The sequence below is a fragment of the Euphorbia lathyris genome, chromosome 9, assembly GCF_963576675.1.
Source record: "Euphorbia lathyris chromosome 9, ddEupLath1.1, whole genome shotgun sequence".
Classification (NCBI taxonomy): Eukaryota; Viridiplantae; Streptophyta; class Magnoliopsida; order Malpighiales; family Euphorbiaceae; genus Euphorbia; species Euphorbia lathyris.
The window spans coordinates 79233900-79256313 of NC_088918.1; the positions used below are offsets into that span (position 1 = coordinate 79233900).

The window sequence follows — 22414 nt, forward strand, 5'->3', positions numbered from 1 at the left end:
GCTGAAGCAGCTTTAACAGCTTGTCATTTAGTGAATCGTTCTCCGTCTGCTTCAATTAATTGTAAAACTCCTGAAGAGGTATGGTCTGGAAAACCCGCTGATTATTCTGATTTGAGGATTTTTGGATGTTCTGTTTATGTTCATGTGAATGATGGAAAGTTGGAGCCCAGATCTAAAAAGGGCATTTTTCTCGGCTATCCTCCTGGTGTAAAGGGATATAAAGTTTGGCTTCTTGATCCTAAGTCACCAAAATCTGTAATCAGTAGAAATGTTGTATTTAATGAATCTGTCATGCTTAATCCAAAGGAGTCTTCAGTCACTTCTAACACCAAGATACAGAATTCTGATAAGCAGGTGGAGGTTCAAGTTGAGGTGGAGAATTCATTCTCTCCATTGAATGAACAATTGTCAGAGTCTACCGAAGTAGAAGAATCTACAGCAATTGAAGAGGAGCATCCAGTTGCTAGAAGCAGGCCAGAAAGAGAAAGAAAACAGCCTCTAAGGTTAGCAGATTATGTCACTTTTGCCTGTGTTGCTGCACAAGAGACTGAAGGAGTTGGCGATCCTTCAACATATTCAGAAGCTATGTCCGGTGATGATTCTGGAAAATGGTTGATAGCCATGCAAGAGGAGGTGGAATCTCTTCACAAAAATAAAACGTGGGAATTGGTGAAACCGCCAAAGAACAAGAAGATTGTCGGTTGTAAATGGGTCTTCAAACGAAAAGATGGCATTCCGGGCGTTGAAGATGCTCGATACAAGGCACGATTGGTAGCCAAGGGCTATAGTCAGGTACAAGGAGTTGATTTTAATGATGTTTTCTCTCCTGTTGTTAAACATAGCTCTATTCGTGTTTTGCTTGCATTGGTTGCTATAAATGATTTGGAGTTGGAACAATTCGATGTCAAAACTGCCTTCTTACATGGAGAACTTGAGGAGAAAATCTATATGCAACAACCTGAAGGTTTTGAAATCGAAGGCAAAGAAGACCATGTTTGCTTGTTGCGGAAATCACTATATGGGTTAAAGCAGTCTCCTCGACAGTGGTATAAGCGGTTTGATTCCTTTATGATTGGGCATGGTTATTTTAAGAGCCAATATGATAGTTGTGTTTATTTCACAAAACTTCTAAATGGCTCATTTGTTTATTTGTTACTCTATGTTGATGATATGCTTATTGCTGCCAAGGATATGTCTGATATCAACAAATTGAAAGCAGAGCTGAGTAGTGAATTCGAGATGAAAGATTTGGGAGCTGCCAAGAAGATTCTTGGTATGGAGATCTATAGAGATAGAGCTGCAGGAACACTTTGTTTAACTCAGAGAAGTTTTGTTGAAAAAGTGTTGGAGCGATTTGGCATGAAAAATGCTAAACCTGTAAGTACTCCACTTGCTGCTCATTTCAGACTTTCTGCTGATATGTGTCCACAGTCCAAAAAGGATATTGAATATATGTCACATGTACCTTACTCTAGTGCGGTTGGTAGTATCATGTACGCGATGGTTTGTACTCGTCCTGACATTTCACATGCAGTCAGTGTAGTCAGTAGATATATGTCTAATCCTGGTAAAGATCATTGGAATGCTGTGAAATGGATTCTGAGATATCTAAGGGGTACTACTAATGCTTGTTTAAAATTTGGAAGGAGTGAGAATATGGTGGCAGGTTATGTTGATTCAGACTATGCAGGTGATCTTGACAGAAGAAGATCCATTACAGGTTATGTGTTTACTCTTGGTAGCAGTGCCATCAGTTGGAAAGCTACTTTACAGCCTACAGTTGCATTGTCCACTACAGAAGCAGAATATATGGCTGTAGTTGAAGCTGTAAAAGAAGCTATTTGGCTACAAGGCTTAGTTGGTGAGCTCAGTTCAAATTTGCAGAAGATTGTCGTTCACTGTGATAGCCAGAGTGCTATATATTTGACGAAGGATCAGATGTTTCATGAAAGAACGAAACACATCGATGTGAAGTACCATTTTATTCGAGATGTTATTTCTGAAGGAAATATTACAGTTAGTAAAATTAGTACTGCAGATAATCCAGCCGACATGATGACGAAGCCTCTTCCAACGACTAAGTTCAAGCATTGCTTGAACTTGATTGGTATTAGCAATAAGTGAGCTAGCCCGAAAGGGCATTACGACGAAGGAAGACCTTTGGTGAAATTTCAAATCAAGGTGGAGATTTGTATGAATGTGATTTGAAATTCAACATTCAAATTAAATTGTGTTGAATTTTGAACACAAGCCATACAATTTTGTCAAAGTTCACATTAGTCTTTTTCCCTTTGTTCACATGTAATTTTTTACTTTGATTTCTTCCATTCACATCCCAAAATTTTCTTATAAATACCATGCATTGGCATAGGTTTGTGCATCCTAGCAATTGATATTAGATTGCTAGTTTTGAGTGATATTCTCTAAGAGAGAATTGTGAGGTTTTGGGTGTATTGGGGTTAAGGGTTTTGAGTGTTATTTTCTCCATTCTTTTGTACCACTTTTGTCTCTCTAGTGGAATAATTTTCGGTCTCCTTCGCCCGTGGACTAGGCACACCGCCGAACCACGTAAATCCTTGTGTCATTTACTTTATTGTTCTTCTTTTATTTTGTTGTCAATTTATTTACCCAAATTAAATATTTCGTTCTGCTGCGGGGTTTTCTCTAACAAGATAATAAATGGGGTTAATTTATAAAATAAATAAATATAAGGATCAAATTAACTCTTTTCTCTTTGACTTTTAATACCGTTAGTCAATTTGGTATGTGTTTGCTAACGAAATGAATTCCAATGTACCATTTTGTAAATTTTTAAACCACAAGGGTGCCGATCGAAAATAGATATGACCATAAGATTTATTTTTGTACTTTTCTCTTAAAATTACTAATACTCATATCCAAAAGCCTGTAAAATTTGAAAATTAGACACTAGTAAGCTACTATTTCACAAATTTTCATATAGTTTTATAATGTTTCACACACTTTCATAAACATGCATAAACTTTTATAAATGTAAGTAATAATAACAGAAAAATAACAGCATCATCATCAACATAACTTTCACATATAGTTTCATCAACAACAGTAGCATAATCAACATAACTTTCATAAAAATCCCAAAAATTTGGCAGTCATAATAACAGAAAAATAAAGAAGAAAGTAGATGAGTAGAAATTTGGACAGCATAACCGTAAAACTGTAGGATCAGCAAGATGAAGAAAATAAAAACAAAAAAACAAAGGAGAAGATTAGAGAAAAGTAAAAAAGAATAGTACCTTATAGTGTAATAAAGTAGATCGGTGGCGATGGTTGGCCGGTTGAAGAAGATCTGCGGTGGTTGTGGCGAGAGTTTCTTTCGAGGAGAAGTTTCTTTCCTTTTTCTTCTTTTCTTTTTATCGTTAATTTACAAATCTACCCTAAAACAACATTATATATTTCTTTTCTATTTTTTCTTTCCATTACCATATACAAAAAGAGGACCTGTCGCCTTAACTACAAGAGGCGATCGTCTCTCGCGTCCGACCGCCTCTCGCCTGAGTTGGAAAGGTGGTCGCCTCTTGCAAATCGCCCGCCTTCCAATGCCTCGCATAGGTTGCCTCTCGAATCAGGCGAACACCTTTCACAACTATGGGGGTAGTTATGAATTCTTTTACCACATGGCGATCAATATCAATGTGTTTAATATTCTCATGAAAAACTGAATTTGAATCTACGTAGATGACTGTTTGATTGTTACAATAGAGAAAGATATGCAGAGGAACAAAAATAAGGAACTCGTTTAACAAGTAGCTTAACCATTTCAGTCTTGCATGCTGTGGTAGCCATTACTCGATATAAAAATATGCCAATCATTTTCCTATATGGATACAAATCCTTTAAACTAAAGATTCAAGCCTAAATGGGCTTGAAGCTCTCAAAATGGTTCATTCATCTAACAGATCCAGAAAGTCTTCTCTCATTCACCAATCTATAATTACCACCTCATCTAGGGGCAACAAGACAACTTCATTCATTGGGACTCCTTATAAAAAATGTACTTTTTTTTATTTAATTAGAAGGGATTATACTTTCTACTTTTAGTATTTTTTTGACAACCTTATTAACTTTGGCATCAAAATGTACCCAGGGGCCACCCCAGCACAAATCAACCTCTGAAGATGGAGTCAGCGATCGAGCTCTTGGGTCAAACCTAACAAATACTATTTGCTTATTATATGTATTTTTATCCGTTTAATTTACCCAGACATGAAAAATAGAATAATATTATTTGATAAAAAAAATAATGACCATTTAAGGTTGGTTTTAGTGGTTAGAATTCTCAAGACGCTTAAGTTAAAGATTTCGACTTCGAGTTTTAGTATATACTGAAAACTTTAATTGGGAGATAATCCATCTAAATAGTATTTGATGAGCATCGAACCGAGTAAATATGATAAATTATAAAATAAAGTAAAATAAAATAAGACATTACATATATTTATTATTTAGAAGAAAATTAATAATGATAGGATATAAATATTTTTTTTATTGTTGCTAATTAAGAGTAATTTTATTTTTTATGCATAAATAATGTAATGTTATTAAATTGGTCAAATTTTAGACATTATTTACAGAGCCTTTCCTCAGTCATGGCTCATGAATTCCAATATTTTATTCCATATGTGTGTTAAATTATCACTTTTTTTCATAAAAGATACAACTATATGTGGCTTCATGTTGGTTTTATCTTATCTGAATTTTTATCACGTATTCTCCATGTTTTAGATAAAATAATTAAAATAATCTAAATATTTTGTCGAAGTCATTCTCAAAACTATTCTAAAATTGATAAAAGAAAAAGGAAAACACCCTATAAAATTCAAGATTTTTACTTGCTGAATTAAATCAAGTGATATACAATTGGTCTAATGAACAAAATATTTGAATTTTTCTATGATGTATGCAATTGGCTACATTTATTAATAATAACCTTTCAATTTATATTATTTATAACTTTAGACATAAAATTGCTCTTTGTTGGTTGATAAATTTTTATATATTATCCAAAATCTAAAATAAAAGTTAAATGATTTCTATTATTTATAAAGAGTAAAGATACGAATACACATGACAGCGTCTTGTCATGATTGTTATCATATGTTCTATATGTGTTGGATAAAAAATAACAATTTTTTTTATGAAACTTTAAAACATTTCATCCTCAAACCTATCCTATGTAAAAACTTTTACTTTTCTAACTCAACTGATATGTAACCGGTGGTGTAAGAAATAAACAACATATTTAAGCATTTCAATTATATTTGATCAAATTTACTATTGTTAAACTTTCAATTATATCATTTATATCGTTAAGCGGTTAGAGGTTTCTTTATTGAAAGGATAATATTTTTTACTTTATCCCTTAGGGTCGTTTGTTTTGGGGTTTCAGGAAAGGGTAAGGGAAAGATAAAGTTTCATTCCTTTTGTTGTTGTTTATTTTATCAATTCAATCATTCCCTTTACCATCTTTTAGTTTTGGGTTTACTCATAACTCCTCTAATCTCATTCCCCTAACCCCCTTAAGGTTTTCCATTCCCTTTCTCCTCTCCCTCACTAATTTGAACATGTATTTTGCTTATAAAATTTCATTCTAACCTCTATTTTGTTTTTAATTTTTATTTTAGTCCATATATTTATTTAATTTTACTTTTTTAATCCTTGGATTAATTTCACTTTTGATCCTTATCCTTATATATTATTTATTTATATATTCTCAAAAAATATTTTTGACTAATTTTTTCTTTTTGATTTTTATTTTGATCCTTATATTTATTTATTTATATTTTTTTATCCCCAGACTAATCTGACTTTTGATCCTTATACTTATTTGTTTTTACTTTTTTATCCTGAAAAATAATTTTGACAAATATTTTTCTTTTATCATCTTATTAGGTTTTGGTATTTATTTTTAATTATTTTAAAATAATTATTTTCTTTTAAAATAGAATATTTATACATTTTCTTTGATTTATTTTATTTCAGTTTATTTAGTTTCATCGTCTTTTGTTTTTAATGGTTGAATAAATTTATTTTCATTCTACATGTGATTAATTTATTAATATAGATACATGTACGTATAAAAATTATTGTTAAAAACACAACTCTAGTTTATTACATCATTTGAATCAAACAGCCACAAAGGGAATCATGGGTATATAATTCCCTTTGTGGAAATGAAACAAACAGAGAATGAAATTCAGGGTCATTCCATTATTTTCTCCTTGTTTCCCTTATTCCATTCTGTTACTCCTGTGCAAACCAAACGCCGCCTTAATTTATTCATCTAGAAAAATATTACATATTTGTTATTTACATTTGTAGGTGGGAATTAATAACATCATAAATGATAAAATTACATTTTTAACATTTACAGTTGGATCAATTTTACTTTTAATTATAATTAGGAATAAGGTACCAAAATGGTTCCAAAGTTCTTGGATAAATACCAATTTAACCTCCACTACAAAATAACACCATTTTAACATCAATGTTTGTGAAATGATATTAATTTAACATTGAATAACATAATTTGATCCCCAATGTTTGTGAAATGGTACCAATTTAGCGCAATGTTCCATACCCAAGGCTAAATTGGTACATTTTACAAATATTGAGGCCAAAATGATGCTATTTTATTTGTTGGGGCTAAACTGACACCTCACGAAAATCTTGAGGCCATATTTTCCCTTATAATTATAATCTGCATATTTGAGAATCTCGTTATCGCCACTTCATTGTGCGTCATATTATTACTCATCAATATATAACATATAAAAAATAGTATACACTTGATTTTTTTCAAAGTTTTAAAAAATATATCCCGTGTGTATACGAAGTTGTTGAGTCATGAATCTATGTTTAGGGGTCGATTTTAAACTTGCAGTCAGTGCTAGAGTTAGGTGTTGTTTGATAAAACTGAAAAAATAAGTGCTGAAAAAATAAGTACTGAATTTTAAGTGCTGAATATCATAAGTAGTAAACGTATTGAATGATGTAACTCTTATAAAAATATTAGTTGGTAATGTTTAACTTAAAATGTTAAGTTAAATATTTTGACTTATCAAAATAAGTGAATTTTAACTTAATTAACTGTGGTGAAACTCTTGGCCTAGTGGTTGAGAGCTTACCTATGCCTTGGAAGGTCATGGGTTCGAATCACATCCGGGTCTGGTGGAGATTTTTCTTTCTTCTAATGTAAGCGCATTGCGCAAATTTTTTTAAAAAAAAAAATTAATTAACTAATTTAAGTGGTGGAGAAACAACCGTTATCAAACGCACTTAAATTAAATAAGTGCTTAACATTTTAATTTAAGTGATTAAGTGGTTTATCAAACAAAGCTTTATATATATGGAGTTACGGTGATTTTTTAAAGTGAAACCCATTAGAGTTGGGTTTTTTTTAGCCTTATGCACCATAAAATTTTGTCATTTTAGTGTGCTGGATGCTAACAAATCAAAATTGTTCAGTCTAAAAGCCCATAAATCTTTAATTTTTTTATAAATCCAACACTAATTTTTTAAAAGTTATACAACTTTTATCTTTTTATTTTTAGTTGTAAATTTCTTATAATTTTTATAAATTGAAATTTAATCCAAAAATTAAATTGTTTGAGTTTTAAAAGTAAAAAATTAATTTTTAAAAATTAACCGAAAAGGGTTAAGAAGATAAAGGTTGCGTAGAAAGTAATTGATAACATAGTTATTCGAGAAAATAAAATTTAAATAAATAAAAGATTTATGAGATTTGAACTCGTGAACTCTTAGATTAAAACACACATTTTAAATTGAGTAAATAATTTTAAAATATTAAAATAATATTACAAGTACACTAATATTAGAGGGCTACCAAAGCCGAAATCATCAATATTCAAGGGTGAAGTCGGCGGTTGGGGGCCGGACCGGAGCACCCCGAGCTTTGGGTTAGATCCGCCCACATGTCTTTGATCTAGTATAAAGCATGAGATAATTGTTAAAATAAAATTATTTTTTTCACATGTGTACACGTGTCTTTGGTCTACTACTAGATACTGATAAATGATAACGTGACGCATATGTAGAATAGAAAATAACGAGATTCATGAATGTGTACACTGCTCTATTAAGATTGACTAGAAATTGGTCAAACTTTTAAATGTTAGGGTAAAATTGACCCGTTTAAGTATGTAATTATACCATTTATAAAGTTAGAGACAAAATTGCTTTTGGATGTGAAGGTTGAGCGTGTTTTTGCAATTTATACTGATAATAAATGTAAAAAGTTTAATTTATCTCTAGCCTTCTGGTACATCTTTAAAAAATTCAATTGCTCCCTTATACTTTTAAAATGCTCAATTTACCCTTTCAAAGTGTCAATTGATTATTTTAAACAATTTTAGAGGGTTAATAAAACTTTTACACGACACAATTGATTTTCTTAGATAAATATATGTGCTAAAGATGTATTAAGCCATATAAAACATACTAGTAATAAAATGCCTAATACACAAATAACCCCCTGAATTTGTCGAAATGTTGCAACTGTCCCCTCCAACTTTTAATTGTAACAACTTACTCCCTAAACTTATCCAATTGTAAAGCATAACCCCAAATTGGAAATTTGTTTACCCCGTACTTGAAGCAACCGTAAAAACGTTTCCTCGGATTCGTATCACGTCAAAAATCTGATTATCACACTCCACGAGCGTTACAGCTTTTGTATTTCACGTGTTTCTTCAATTGTAGCCCCTATCAGCAATTTGAGATTATGTTTTTACAATTGGACAAGTTTGAGGGGTTATGTTTTATAATTGAACAAGTTTGAGGGTAAGTTGTTACAATTGAAAGTTCGGGGGCAGTTGCAATATTTGGACAAGTTTAGGGGGTTATTTGTGTATTAAGCATTTTGCAATTTAGGGGGCGTTTGGTTTAAACTTTGGAAATGGAAACGGAATCGGAATCGGAATGTGGCGGAATCAGAATCGGAATGACTACTTATTTATTATGTTTGGTTTAATTCTTTAATGACCGGAATCGGAATGAGTACAATATTTATTAAAAATTATTTAGTAAATAAATTTTATTATTATAACATTAATTAAAAATAAATATAAAAATATTAAATCATTAGTATAAAATATTTAATAAATCAATAGGAATGAAATTTGATTGAGGTGAGGGAAGGAGGGAATCATGGATTCCAATAAAAGGGGAATGTGATTCTCATTCCTCAATTAAAATTAAAAAGCAAACACAAAAGAAATGGAATCATCCATTCTCATTCTCATTCCCTCCTTTAATTTTGGCTAACCAAACACCCCCTTATACCAATAATAAATATAAAAAAGTTTAATTTATCTCTAGCCTTCTTGTACATGTTTAATTTTTTTTTTAATTCATTCGAAAAGGCCTGAATGATGAAGATCAGATTGTAGTTGCTCTTCTGCAGATTTGAATTACCAAGAAGTATATGTTTCATTGTTTTTTTTGTATTTTTTCTACCTTTTATAGTGTTTTCTTGCTCTTTGTAGTCGTCTTTGTAGATTTTGTAAGGTTTTATTCCTGGTGATTTTCTTATTCTATTTGGACTTTTTTCATTTAATGACTACATAAGCATTTTCATAAAAAGAAAAAAAAAAAAATTCATTTACTCCCTTATACTTTTAAAATGCTCAATTTACTGTCAATTGATTATTTTAAATAATTTTAGAGGGTTAATAAAACTTTTACATGACACAATATGTATGAAGCCATATAAAAACATACTAATAAAAAAAGAGACAATGTCGGACACTTAAATAGGAAGCAAACCCAAAACCCAAAAGCAAAAACCCTTTCAACAGCTGCCGCCATCTTCCTCTTCCTCTTGTTGTTGATAGAGAAGAGGACGAAGATGGCTCAATCACTGGAATTGCTATTGATTCAATTCTTGATGCCTGACAACGATGCAAGGCGTCAAGCTGAGGAGCAGATTAAGCGCTTGGCTAAGGATCCTCAGGTTGTTCCTGCTCTTATCCACCACCTTCGCACTGCAAAGACCCCTAATGTCCGTCAATTATCTGCCGTTCTCCTCCGTAAGAAGATCACCGGTCACTGGTCTAAGCTCCCCCCTCAAATCAAACACCTCGTCAAAACTTCTCTCATCGAGAGCATTACTATGGAGCACAGGTTTTGCTTTGCTTTGCGTTGCTCTTCATTTATTTTTTCGATTTTGAAAAATTCTCTTATTGTGTTGCATTCTTCTTTGATGCTGTTGCAGTCCTCCAGTGCGTCGAGCAAGTGCTAATGTAGTTAGTATTATTGCAAAATATGCTATTCCTGCTGGAGAGTGGCCTGATTTACTGCCGTTTTTGTTCCAATGTAGTCAAAGTGCGCAGGAAGAACATAGAGAAGTATGTTCGTTAATCTTGTATTGATGAATTTTCATTTTTATCATTTTAATGTTTTAGTTAGACCTGGCAATTATCGTGTTTCGTGTCAAAATCGTGATATCTCATATTTATGTTCCATATGGTTTTCTATGTTATAAATGCTAGAAAAATGATTTTCGTGTCAATCATGTCGTGTCAATCGGGTTGGCTCTGTAATCGTGTTTTCGTGTCAGAAATTGCCACCTCTAGTTTTAGTTCATTTTTTTATTATCACGTTTAAGGGGTAAATTGTACTGCCGATGTTTGAGAGGTCTACTATCTTCGCCTTACCCAATAAAGTCATTCCGGATCAATTTGTGTATAAAAGGATACAATTTTTTGTGGCTTATTGGCTTCCACATCGGTGCCACATCATTCATAGCAGTCAGAAATGTCTGGCATGCTGCTTAGTTAGCATATGGATCTGTTTTATGTGCCACACCAATATTCCATTGGGTTTTTTCTACTTTATTGAAATAAAATGTGATGTTCAGTAATCTTATCGAAAAACAATGGAAGTGAAGTTCAACGACCTTTATAAAACATAGTCTAAACTTCAATTTTACCCCACGTTTAGGAGTAATTCATTAGTTGTTTTCTTTCTGCTTGATACAAGGTGGCGTTGATCCTTTTTAGCTCCTTAACTGAAACAATTGGGAGTGCATTTCAACCTCATTTCACGGATTTGCAAGCTCTTTTGCTCAAGTGTCTACAAGATGAAACTAGCAACCGTGTTAGAGTTGCTGCTCTCAAGTACTAGCCAAGTCACTCCTTTTTAGACATTTCTACTACTTCTGATTTTATCAAAATAATTTCTTCTGTGGCTGGATTTTTCTTGTCTTTAACAGGGCAGTAGGTTCATTTCTAGAATTCACAAACGATGGGGATGAAGTGGTAAGTGTGCTTCCTTTCGGCATATACTTTAGCAGGTTGTATCACATTTGGTTTTCATTGCATTCATACTGTATTTGTTTTGAAAGTGATCTATCTCTATGTAACATGTAGAAGAAACAGATTTATAGTTTTTATATTACTTCTGTTTTTGGTTCTTCTTCGTTGCAACATCTTGATGTTACTTTATGCGTGTTGATTTTCCTATGTAAGCGTGTCTGGTACTGTTGTAATGTTTGCCATATTTTGTTGTACATAACAATAAATGCAAGGTGAATAACATGCTTAATTTGAATTTGTTTCACTCATAGTATGTTTAGTAATTAATATGGAACTTTGTCTTTAAAATGCTTCAAATTTTAAAATTAGAACTTTAATTGGGTTTGTGTTTAGGAATTTTGTAAACAAAGGCCTAACTCACTCCAAAAGGTATCTCAAGGGAGGAGGATTTGCCTCATATATATATAAGGAGCCATATAACTCGCTCATTAAGCAATGTGGGATATTTAACACTCCTTCCTCGCCCTCAATTCATTTAGAGCGTGAAGCTAATATCAGCGGCGGACCCAACATTTAGCTCCTTTTGTTAAGCAATGTGGGATATTTATCACTTATCCGGCACGCTTAATTCATTTGGAGCGTGGAGCTAATATTAGCGGGGGGATCCAATATTGAAACATGGTTCTCATACCATGTAAACAAAAGTCTAACTCACCCCTAAGATGGTACCTCAAGGGAGGAGGGTTGCCTCATATATTTAAGGAGCCATATAGCTCACTTATTGACCAATGTGAGATATTTAACAAAGTTTGATATTTCATCTGTCCATGGACAAGGTACAAACATACTATGATCCACATAAAGATTAATATGAACTTCAGTTGCAAGGAAAGCATTGTACCCAACTATTCTGTTTTCAGGATGATAGTTGAATAGTTTTTACGCAATTTTAGCAGGATTTATTGGCATTGGTTTTAATAATATCTATACAGGTTAAGTTTCGGCAATTCATTCCGAGCATTTTGAATGTTGCACGACAATGTCTTGGATCTGGGGAGGAGGATGTTGCTGTAATTGCTTTTGAAATTTTTGATGAGCTGATTGAATCCCCGGCTCCTCTTCTTGGAGATTCAGTTAAATCCATTGTGCAGTTCTCTCTTGAAGTTTGCTCTAGTCAAAATTTGGAACCCAATACCCGTCATCAGGTACAACAATCAAATATTGTCTTTTAGATTTATTTTTTCATATTGCCATTAGAGGAACACACTTTTTTATGGTCAATAGATGGGGGTTCTTGATGCAGATATTTATTTGATTTGTGCTTTCATCTTGTTTGTCTATAATTTATTAATTCTTTTGCTTACCTCCTATGCGTTCATAATATTAGGCTATTCAGATAATTTCATGGTTGGCAAAGTACAAATCCAATTCCCTGAAAAAGTACAAGCTGGCCATCCCCATTCTGCAAGTGATGTGCCCTTTGCTTGCAGAGTCGACTGATGCTGATGAAGATGATGATCTTAATCCAGATCGAGCTGCTGCGGAAGTTATTGACACTATGGCTATGAATCTCCCAAAGCATGTATTTCCTCCCATCTTTGAGTTTGCTTCAATTAACATTCAGAATGGGAATCCCAAGTATAGGGAAGCTTCTGTTACGGCTCTTGGTGTCATCTCAGAGGGCTGTTTGGATTTGATGAAAGATAAGATGGAATCAGTTCTTCATGTTGTCTTAGGGGCTTTGAGGGATCCTGAGCAAGTAGTTAGGGGGGCTGCCTCATTTGCATTGGGTCAATTTGCTGAGCATTTACAGCCTGAAATTGTATCTCATTATGAAAGTGTTCTTCCCTGCATTTTGAATGCCCTTGAGGATGCATCCGATGAAGTAAAGGTGAACACAAATCTAGCATCAACTATGGAATACATTACATCTTTAGTTCTATAGTTATCTTCTACGAAAAGTATCATTTTTATCCAATGAGATCTTTTCCCATTTACTGTGGACAGGAAAAGTCATATTATGCTTTAGCTGCATTTTGTGAGGACATGGGTGAAGAAATTCTGCCTTTTCTTGACGCTTTGATGAGAAAGCTGCTTGATGCCCTTCAAAGTAGCCCACGTAATTTGCAGGAAACATGCATGGTATAAAGGAAGCACTACTTGTGCTCGAAGGTTTTATATTATTGATCTATCCATTCATGCAGTGTTTAAGAATTTTTTCCTTTTTCCTTTTTCCTGGAGCTATAATTTTTTTTTGTATCTTAATGTAATTGCAGTCTGCAATTGGTTCAGTTGCATCGGCTGCAGAGCAAGCCTTCATTCCATATGCTGAAAAGGTTCTGGAGTTAATGAAATCGTTCATGGTGCTTACCAATGATGAGGATCTCCGATCTCGAGCTAGGGCTACTGAACTTGTTGGAATAGTTGCCATGTCAGTTGGGAGAATGAGGATGGAGCCAATTTTAGCCCCGTTCATGGAAGCTGCAATTTCTGTAATGAATTGGCAACTCACTTGGGAAACTATAACATATGGTTTTAGTAATTGATTTGCTTCTGTATTCTTGTCAGGGTTTTGGATTGGATTTCAGCGAGCTTCGGGAGTATACACATGGTTTTTTTAGCAACGTAGCAGAAATTTTGGATGATAGCTTTACACAGGTTAATTTGGATTTGGTTGAAATAGTCCTATAAACATTTTTATTAGCAGTCGTATTCATGTGAAACCTCATATGTTGGTGTGCAGTATCTTCCTCATGTAGTACCCCTGGCATTCTCATCCTGCAATCTTGATGATGGTTCTGCAGTTGACATTGATGAATCTGATGATGAATATAATAACGGTTTTGGTGGTGTGTCATCTGATGATGAAGCTCATGATGAGCCAAGGGTTCGAAATATCAGTGTTAGGACAGGAGTATTGGACGAAAAGGCAGCTGCAACTCAAGCGCTTGGCTTATTTGCATTGCACACAAAGAGTTCTTATGCACTGTATCCTTTTTTTATTGTTATTGTATTTTCTAATTTTTTCCTTGTCAACGACACATGGAAAGCTTAAATTAAACTAGTGGTAATTTTTTTCCCCTCGAGTTCTTTAATTATTATATAAGATATTTTGAGGAGTCATTAAAGATTTTGGTGAGACATTCGGTGTATTTTCATGAAGATGTTCGGCTGCAGGCAATTATTGCATTAAAACGTAAGTCAGAATCATATGTTTGTGCTCTATTTCTTTTCCACCAAATCCTATTACTTCATGTCCCATGGTAACTGTGCCTTGTGTGTTAGGTTTGACAGCTCTTCTCTTCATTTCCTAATATTAGTCTTTTAAAGTTGACATATAGATTAAGAAAGTAAAACCATTTTTTAATTATAGTTTCCATTTTTTAATTATAGTTTTTTTTTTAAAATATTACTTAACTTCCCTATAAATAACTCCACAAAGCACTTTTTGAGTTTTATTATAACCAACAATGAATAGAGAGATAAATTTGGGAAAAAATCATTAAGTACCTTCTTAATTTTGTCAAAGTGACTAATATATGAATTGTTATGACTGTGTACAACCTTCCCAAAAAGAATATTTAATATATCTGTAGTGTTTTCAATTTGGGCATATCATACGTTCCACATTTTCTTTTATTTGAAGACTGTTTGGTGAGGCCTTTTCTTCTTCTCCAAACTATCCTTTCTTCCACTTTTCAGAATCATTCACTCCAAAAGTTCAATGTAGAATGCAGTAGAAACATACATAAAAAGTTGTTTACATACCTGCACTCTGAAAAGTGTTTGCATAATGTGGTAAATCTTGTTGTGGTTATTCAAGGATAAAAACAACGTAGAACATGGGCCATCCATGAGACGAGAAAACTGCAAGGTATCTGATGAAACAATATATTCGATAACTGATTATGTCAACTTCTCTTTCTAATTTTTTATATTGTGTGGTCATCTTGTTGTTCTTAGTCTTTTTACTCAATTTTATGTAGTTTAAAATTTGTAAGCTCAATCGTAAAAAATATGGGAAAAGTTAACTTTTTGTAATCATGCTAATTGTTATGGTTTTTTTATTATTATTGCGGCAGATATTTTGACTGCAGGATATGCAATCTTCCAAGGTCATAATGTGAGTATGCTGTAGCACTTCTGTTTTCCTTTTCAATGGTGTGATGTAAAGATTTTGGAAGGCATCTGTATGCCTTGCCTTGTGTCTCTTACTCACATAGCAAATGCCTGTGAATTTGGATTTAGTTGCTCAGAAGTCTGAAGGTTCTCTTTGGGCGGCAACATTGGTGAAACAATATTTTCCAACATGCTAGCTACAATTTTAAATTGTTGTACAAGCTTCCATGTTGTGTAATCATTTTAATTCTTTTGTAAGAGTAAAATGATTAATTGGTCCTGTTAGGTGGCTACATATGATATGCCCCTTTGGTAGGTTGCTAGTGTCGGATGACTGTTGCATTAAATTGATAAAAAATTTCCTTCTTGTTTTCACAGGATGGACCAGCGAAGGCAAGGGAAGTCCTTGGTGAGAACATAACTTGATTGTGGCATACATCTATAATTTTGGAACTGATCACCATTTTCTTCTAAAAGTACTAATTTATCATCTCTCTACAACCTGCAGATAATGTGATGCATATTTATATAAAAACTATGACTGACGATGATGACAAGGAAGTTGTTGCTCAAGCTTGTATGAGCATAGCTGACATCATGAAGGATTTTGGTTACGTGGCTGTTGAACCTTGTAAGTGGTGCTCTTAATTGCTTCACTTCTTGATGAAAATAACTTTTTCTCTTCCTATCCAATGGTCCATTGTGCAGCTTATGCATGCTAACTTGTTCTTGTTTCAGATATTTCTCAACTTGTTGATGCAACTTTGGTATTGCTTAGAGAGGAATCTGCTTGTCAGCAATCAGAAAATGATAGTGATATTGATGATGCCGATGATACCGAACATGATGAAGTGCTTATGGATGCGGTGTCGGACATTCTTCCTGCATTTGCAAAATCCATGGGTGTTCATTTTGCACCAATCTTTGCCAAGTTATTTGAACCGTTGATGAAATTTGCGGTGAGATGGCACTTGATGCTCTTAGGAAATCTATCTGCCATTTCATGTTAAAATATCCCTGTTTTGGAATTTTACTGTTTCTTTTATTTCTGGAAACTTCAGAAAAACTCACGTCCTCCACCAGATCGAACAATGGTTGTTGCATGCCTTGCTGAGGTCGCTCAAGATATGGGCACTCCAATAGCAGACTATGTTGATGTAATAAACTTAAATATGAATTTCTAGTATTTAAAATTGTGTATTAAATCATTTTCTGTGATTTTATGTAATTCTTGAGAGTTCTTGACATTTTTCCAGAGGATAATGCCTTTAGTGTTAAAAGAACTAGCATCATCAGAGGCAACCAACAGAAGAAATGCTGCATTTTGCGTTGGAGAGCTGAGCAAAAATGGAGGCGAATCGGCTTTGAAGTATCCTTTGTGTCTTTAACCCCCCAAACTTGACCACCATAACGTGTATTGACATGTTTCATGCCTTCACAATTTATATAAAACTGCTCCTCTAGCAAGTAATATTCCATTGCGGTGTCATGCAAGAGTGTGTCATAAGGAAATAAGATGCTACAGAATTTAGTTGTTAGGGTATTATCAAGTCTTTTCACGCTGAACTTAATCTTCTCTTAAACTTTTCATCAATTTTCTTGGAGTTTTTTCCTTCTATCAATACCAGATATTATGGTGATATTTTACGGGGATTGTACCCATTATTTGGGGAATCTGAACCAGATGATGCTGTTAGGGATAATGCAGCTGGTGCTGTGGCAAGGATGATTATGGTGCATCCACAGACAATCCCATTGAATCAGGTATATTCTTCAGATTCTTTTATCTTAAACGATATGCACTGTTGCTGCATGGTGATTTTCTCCATAACTATTGGTTAATTTCATAGGTACTTCCTGCTTTTTTGAAAGTTCTTCCACTACGAGAAGATCATGAAGAGTCCATGGCTGTCTACAGCTGTGTCTCTACTCTAGTTTTGACGTCAAATCCGCAGGTATGCGCTTAGTTCCCGTGTATGTATAATTTGATTTGTGTGTGCATGATCCGGCATGGTGTGAAGACATATTACATACAATTGTAGCTTATTCTATGATGGAGTAATAGGATTGATGTTAGATTTAGATTAACTTGATAACTGGAGTGCTATCTGAATTGAGAAACATTAGATTCAACACATGAAAATAAAGTGACCAGAAAGTTAATGGTGATAAAATAATAGGATTTATGTAACTATGTTTATCTTCTTACCAGTCTTACATGTAGTTGTGTACACATGATATGGTAGATATGTACTTAATTCTAACTGTCACAATTATTTTGGTCTTCTTTCACATGCAAAACAGATACTTACACTTGTTCCGGAGTTGGTCAATATTTTTGCTCAAGTTGTGGTGTCTCCTGTTGAGACACCAGAAGTTAAGGCTCAAATAGGAAGAGCATTTTCGCACCTGATTTCACTGTACGGCCATCAAATGCAACCTCTATTGGGCAACTTATCACCAGCACATGCAAATGCTTTAGCTGCATATGCCCCCAAAAGCTGATGATGATTGATGATATCAGTTGGCCTTCCCCAAATTTCCGATGTGTTTTCTTTTACAAGGTTTTGCACACAGGATTGTTTTTCTAGGCTTATGCTTTATCAAGATGGCTAAATCCCAGGCAGGTGGTCATCACGTTACCAGGTATGCTCTTCAAAGGCCTTCATTGCTGAATTGAATAGTTTAGACGTACTAGGCAATTACCGACCATAGTTGTTAAAGGCGCTAGGGGTCCTGGAGCCTAGGCGCGCGCCTTCAGGTTGCAGAAAATGAAGAAAATTAGATACAAAATCTAATTATCAATGTTATACTAATATCACTAATACTCTATTAGTAGTTAAGGCACAAGTTATGATGATGTAAAAAGCACACTTATAACCACACATACAAGACAAAAAGACATAAAAACATAATACTAAGAGACTAAGGTACTAGAATTGCAGCAGACGTTTGCTGGTTTCATGTGTTGCACTGCAGAAGGAGCTCCTCTCCTTTTACGTCTCTTACTCTTCTTCCCTCCCTTCTATTTTTATGTCTCTTCTTATTCTTTTTTATCCAGATCAACAATTTAGATTTAAGTTTACTAAATAGGTTAAATGGTTGTGATTAATCAACCTTTTATTTTAATGAGAGCATTAAAAACAGTAAGAACCTTATCATCAATCAAAACGCTGAAGAGGCGTGCCTGAGGAGAGCCTGCGAAGCCCAGGCGAGGCGCACAAGGCGAGAGCCTTTTAAACAGAGCCTCGCCTGGGACTTATTAGGCGCAGGACCTTAAGCCTCGCCTAAGGTGCACCTTTAACAACTATGTTACCGACAACAAAAAGAAGTAAAATTTGAAAGACGTAGTAGTTACTTCACATACTAATAAAAATTAATTAGGAAAAATTCGAAGACTTAAATGTTGGATAAGGTCAATTTTGCTCTTAAAGTTATTGGGGAAGTTCAAGTTTTACCCCTATCATAAGAATAGCTCAATTTTACCCCCAAGTTTGAAATACTGACTCAACTTTACCCTTTCTGAAGTAATTCCACTGCTAAATTGTCAGTATTTACTTAGAAAATGGTAAAATTGAGCTAAAGTTACTATCATGGAGGCTTGAACTATTTTGTACGATGAGGGTAAAATTGAACTTCAATAACGTTAGAGGCAAATCTGACTCTTATCCCTGTAAAAATTGGTTTAGTTCACTTTATTTGTCGATTGGATTTTTCACGGCTTCATATTGCATATGCTTGATTAGCAAAACTTTTTGCATTTTACAGGCATATAGATACATGTTGCTTTCTCCACTTCTTTTTTTCCCTGTGGAATCAGCTTCTTTTCCTCCACTGTCTTCAAGGTATTCCATTCAATGTTTCTTTTCGAAATATATATACGCCTTTTTTTTGCTCGTGTACTTAATTTATTATATAGCTCTGTTTGATTTATTCGTTTGTGAGTAAAAAACATCAAGGGTGTTGAGTGTTTTTGAGGGCATTATTCTACATTTTTAGAGTTAGCATTCATTATGATATTATATAGAGTTGAGCAGTGTAATTTTATTTATTTATTTTAACAATTGTGTACAAGTACAAGTGAAATTTTGAGTTATCATAAATTGCATTCTTTGTGAATTAAATGCATGGTAGTTTTGGAACTGAACATTAGAAATATGAATTGGGGTGTAGTCCAATGCTTGAGTTTCCAACTTTATCGTAACCTATCCTACGGATTGTGACCAACATTAGGGAACGGTAGCAAGTGTTAGTTACCATAATTAATTATGGCTTAATACATCATTTGTCCTCTGAACTTGTCCAAAAAGATGGATTGGCCTCTTGAACTTTCAAAATATTCTTACAAAGTGAAATTTTGAGTTATCATAAATTGCATTCTTTGTGAATTAAATGCATGGTAGTTTTGGAATTGAACATTAGAAATATGAATTGGCATGTTCCTGAGCATGGGCAGGAGGGGCGCCTGCCTAGGGCCCATGGATGAAAGGAGTCCAATTATAGTAATGTATGGTACTACTATATGCTTTTAAACTATACTTGATTAAATACAAAAAGAAAATATACTTCGATTAAAAACGTTCTTTAAAAGGATCTCACAAATAGTTAGAACTTGTTGAAATCACTATGTCATTTTCATATACCAGTATGTTTGCATCACAGCTTAATATTCATAGGAAAGCAGTTGACAAAATTACAAGCGGCATAATTGAATTAGATTTAAGCAATAGTTTAGAAATTTCTATTCTATTAGGCAAATTAATTATATTATTAGAATATTACCAACATCTCCTTAATATAGGAACTAATGATTTAAATAGGCATATAATGTTAACACGAAAAGTAGTAATGATTAAAAGCCTAATTAATTTCACAATCGTGATTTTTCAGGATTATACACACTAGATAATGAATATACCAGTTGAAAGTCTTAGGATTATTGTTGAAAAACCATTAATTTATAATCAGGATATTAATCAACATATTATAAGTTGTAGAAGAGCATTACAAATTATGGAATTAAAAGATAGACAATTAGAATTAGCACAAGGTGCTTTAGATGCTAAGCGTATTGAAAAGATAAAATTACAAAAAAGAGTTTTGACTTAGAAGATGAAGTAAGGAAATAATTACTGAAAGTTACAGACATATTCAAGCTTTAACAAATGGAAGAGAATAAGGAAATAACACAACAGACTAATATCGATAATACTTATTATCAAATGAATACTTATGAAGGTGGTATAACTCAAACTTTAAGTTTTAAACCAGAAATTTATCAAAAAATACAAGATGAAACTGAAGAGTTATCTGTAAATAAGATATTTAAAACTAAATGGTTTGATAGAAATAAAAATATAAGATATATTGTTCAGAAACATGAGAATATCATAGATACAACTACTATAAATGGATAAATTTGATAACAGATGAAGTAATAAAACGAGAATTATCAAAATTATCACATAAAGAATCTAAGAAATATAGGAATATTTATTTTGGAGGAATAGAATTCACTATAAAAGCATATTTTCAGAAAAATATCGATACTCCTATTCAAATATATGTATTAGATGATAGAATATTAGATAATATACAAGATGCCTTAATATCAGTAGTAAGAGAGAATTTAATTTATCAGAAACTTAAATTCACAATTCAACCAGATTTTAGTGTATCATTAGAAGATAAACATAAAGATCTAGCTTTAACCCTATATTATAAATTAGAAGGAATAAGAATGCCCCCAGGGAGTAAAGTAATTAGTATAGAAACAAAAATGATATATGCCCTTACAGGTAATCATCATATAAGAAAACAAAATGATAGGGAGATATTAGTACCAAAATTATATCAGGAAATATTAGAACCAATAGAACATAAAGAATATTCAATCATAACAATACCAGACGAAATATGTATAGATTTTAATTCTAGAAAAATACAACCAATCCAGAAATTGTTACCCAAGATTGAAGGAGGAAGATTAAGTTTTAGAAAAGAGATAATAAGACAACCAAGAACCTTAGATTTATTACATTCATATTATGAAGATAAATTACGAATAAAAGTAATATTATTTAATGAGCTAATAGCAAATGAATGTATAGCTGAAATCAATACAGGAACTAAAAGTTTAGTACATATTAGCAAAATAAACGAGAACAAATGTGAACTAATAGAACCACAAACGTATAATTGTCCAAATAGTACGAGAGAAATAATCATAACTAGAAGTATAAGAATTAGATTTAAAATTCAAGATTTAGAATATGAGATAATTGTAGGAGTAACATAATATGATAGTACATATGCACTATTATTAGGATACGACTTTTTAACTAAAATAAAATATAAGATAAATAATGAAAGAATTACGATAGAAGATCAAGACAAAATCAGGTATATTAATAAAATATGAACATACCACAACAACTTGATAAAAAAGAGCGAAAATTACAAACAATAAACAATATTATGACAGAAACAATAATAGAATCTCAAATAAAATACTTAGAAATTGAATCTAAACAGCACAGATTAGAAAGTGAGATTAAACAATTAAAATCTCTATTAGAGAAACCTAAGAAAGAATGGATCAAACTCGAGGATGGATGGATAAAACGAATTTACAAAAATGAGTGACTCTAACAAAAAATTAGACCAAATATGGACAGAAATTGTAGCTAAAGAACAATTGAAGAATACTCTTAGTCTAATACAAGAAAATCAAATCCAAATCCAAGAAATGATAACACGGGAATTAACAAAACTATGGAATACATCGGAAATACCCACTTTTAAGATAATTTTAGAAAAATTAAACATGTTAGTAGCAAATATTGATAAAAGAAAAAAACCCTTAGAAGAAGAAAGCTCTAGCATTACTTTAGGAGAAAACTTAACACAAACTAAAACCCCAGAACTAGTACCCATAGATGCATCGAGACGAAGTAAAGAACCAATAATGATGGATATAA

The 22414-nt window shown here is 33.0% G+C and overlaps 1 protein-coding gene across 1 annotated transcript; it reads left to right on the top strand.

The window, feature by feature from the left end:
- Positions 1-9795: 9795 nt before the first annotated feature.
- On the top strand, positions 9796-19558 carry LOC136205584 (uncharacterized). Its single transcript, XM_065996235.1, has 21 exons — positions 9796-10182; positions 10274-10406; positions 11041-11177; positions 11273-11318; positions 12308-12520; positions 12703-13206; positions 13323-13457; positions 13592-13807; positions 13884-13973; positions 14059-14303; positions 14423-14511; positions 15398-15438; positions 15813-15843; positions 15943-16065; positions 16173-16393; positions 16496-16591; positions 16691-16803; positions 17063-17198; positions 17285-17389; positions 17739-18080; positions 19203-19558. Exons 1-20 carry the CDS (start codon positions 9908-9910, stop codon positions 17937-17939), a joined length of 3150 nt encoding a protein of 1049 aa, XP_065852307.1. The 5' UTR covers positions 9796-9907; the 3' UTR covers positions 17940-18080; positions 19203-19558.
- The last annotated feature ends 2856 nt before the right edge of the window (positions 19559-22414 follow it).

Coding starts and splice junctions, on each gene's coding strand:
- LOC136205584 (XM_065996235.1), top strand. CDS start 9,908: ATGGCTCAATCACTGGAATTGCTATTGATTCAATTCTTGATGCCTGAC. Junction 13,808..13,883: donor TCATGGAAGCTGCAATTTCT/GTAATGAATTGG, acceptor TATTCTTGTCAG/GGTTTTGGATTGGATTTCAG. Junction 13,974..14,058: donor TGGATGATAGCTTTACACAG/GTTAATTTGGAT, acceptor GTTGGTGTGCAG/TATCTTCCTCATGTAGTACC.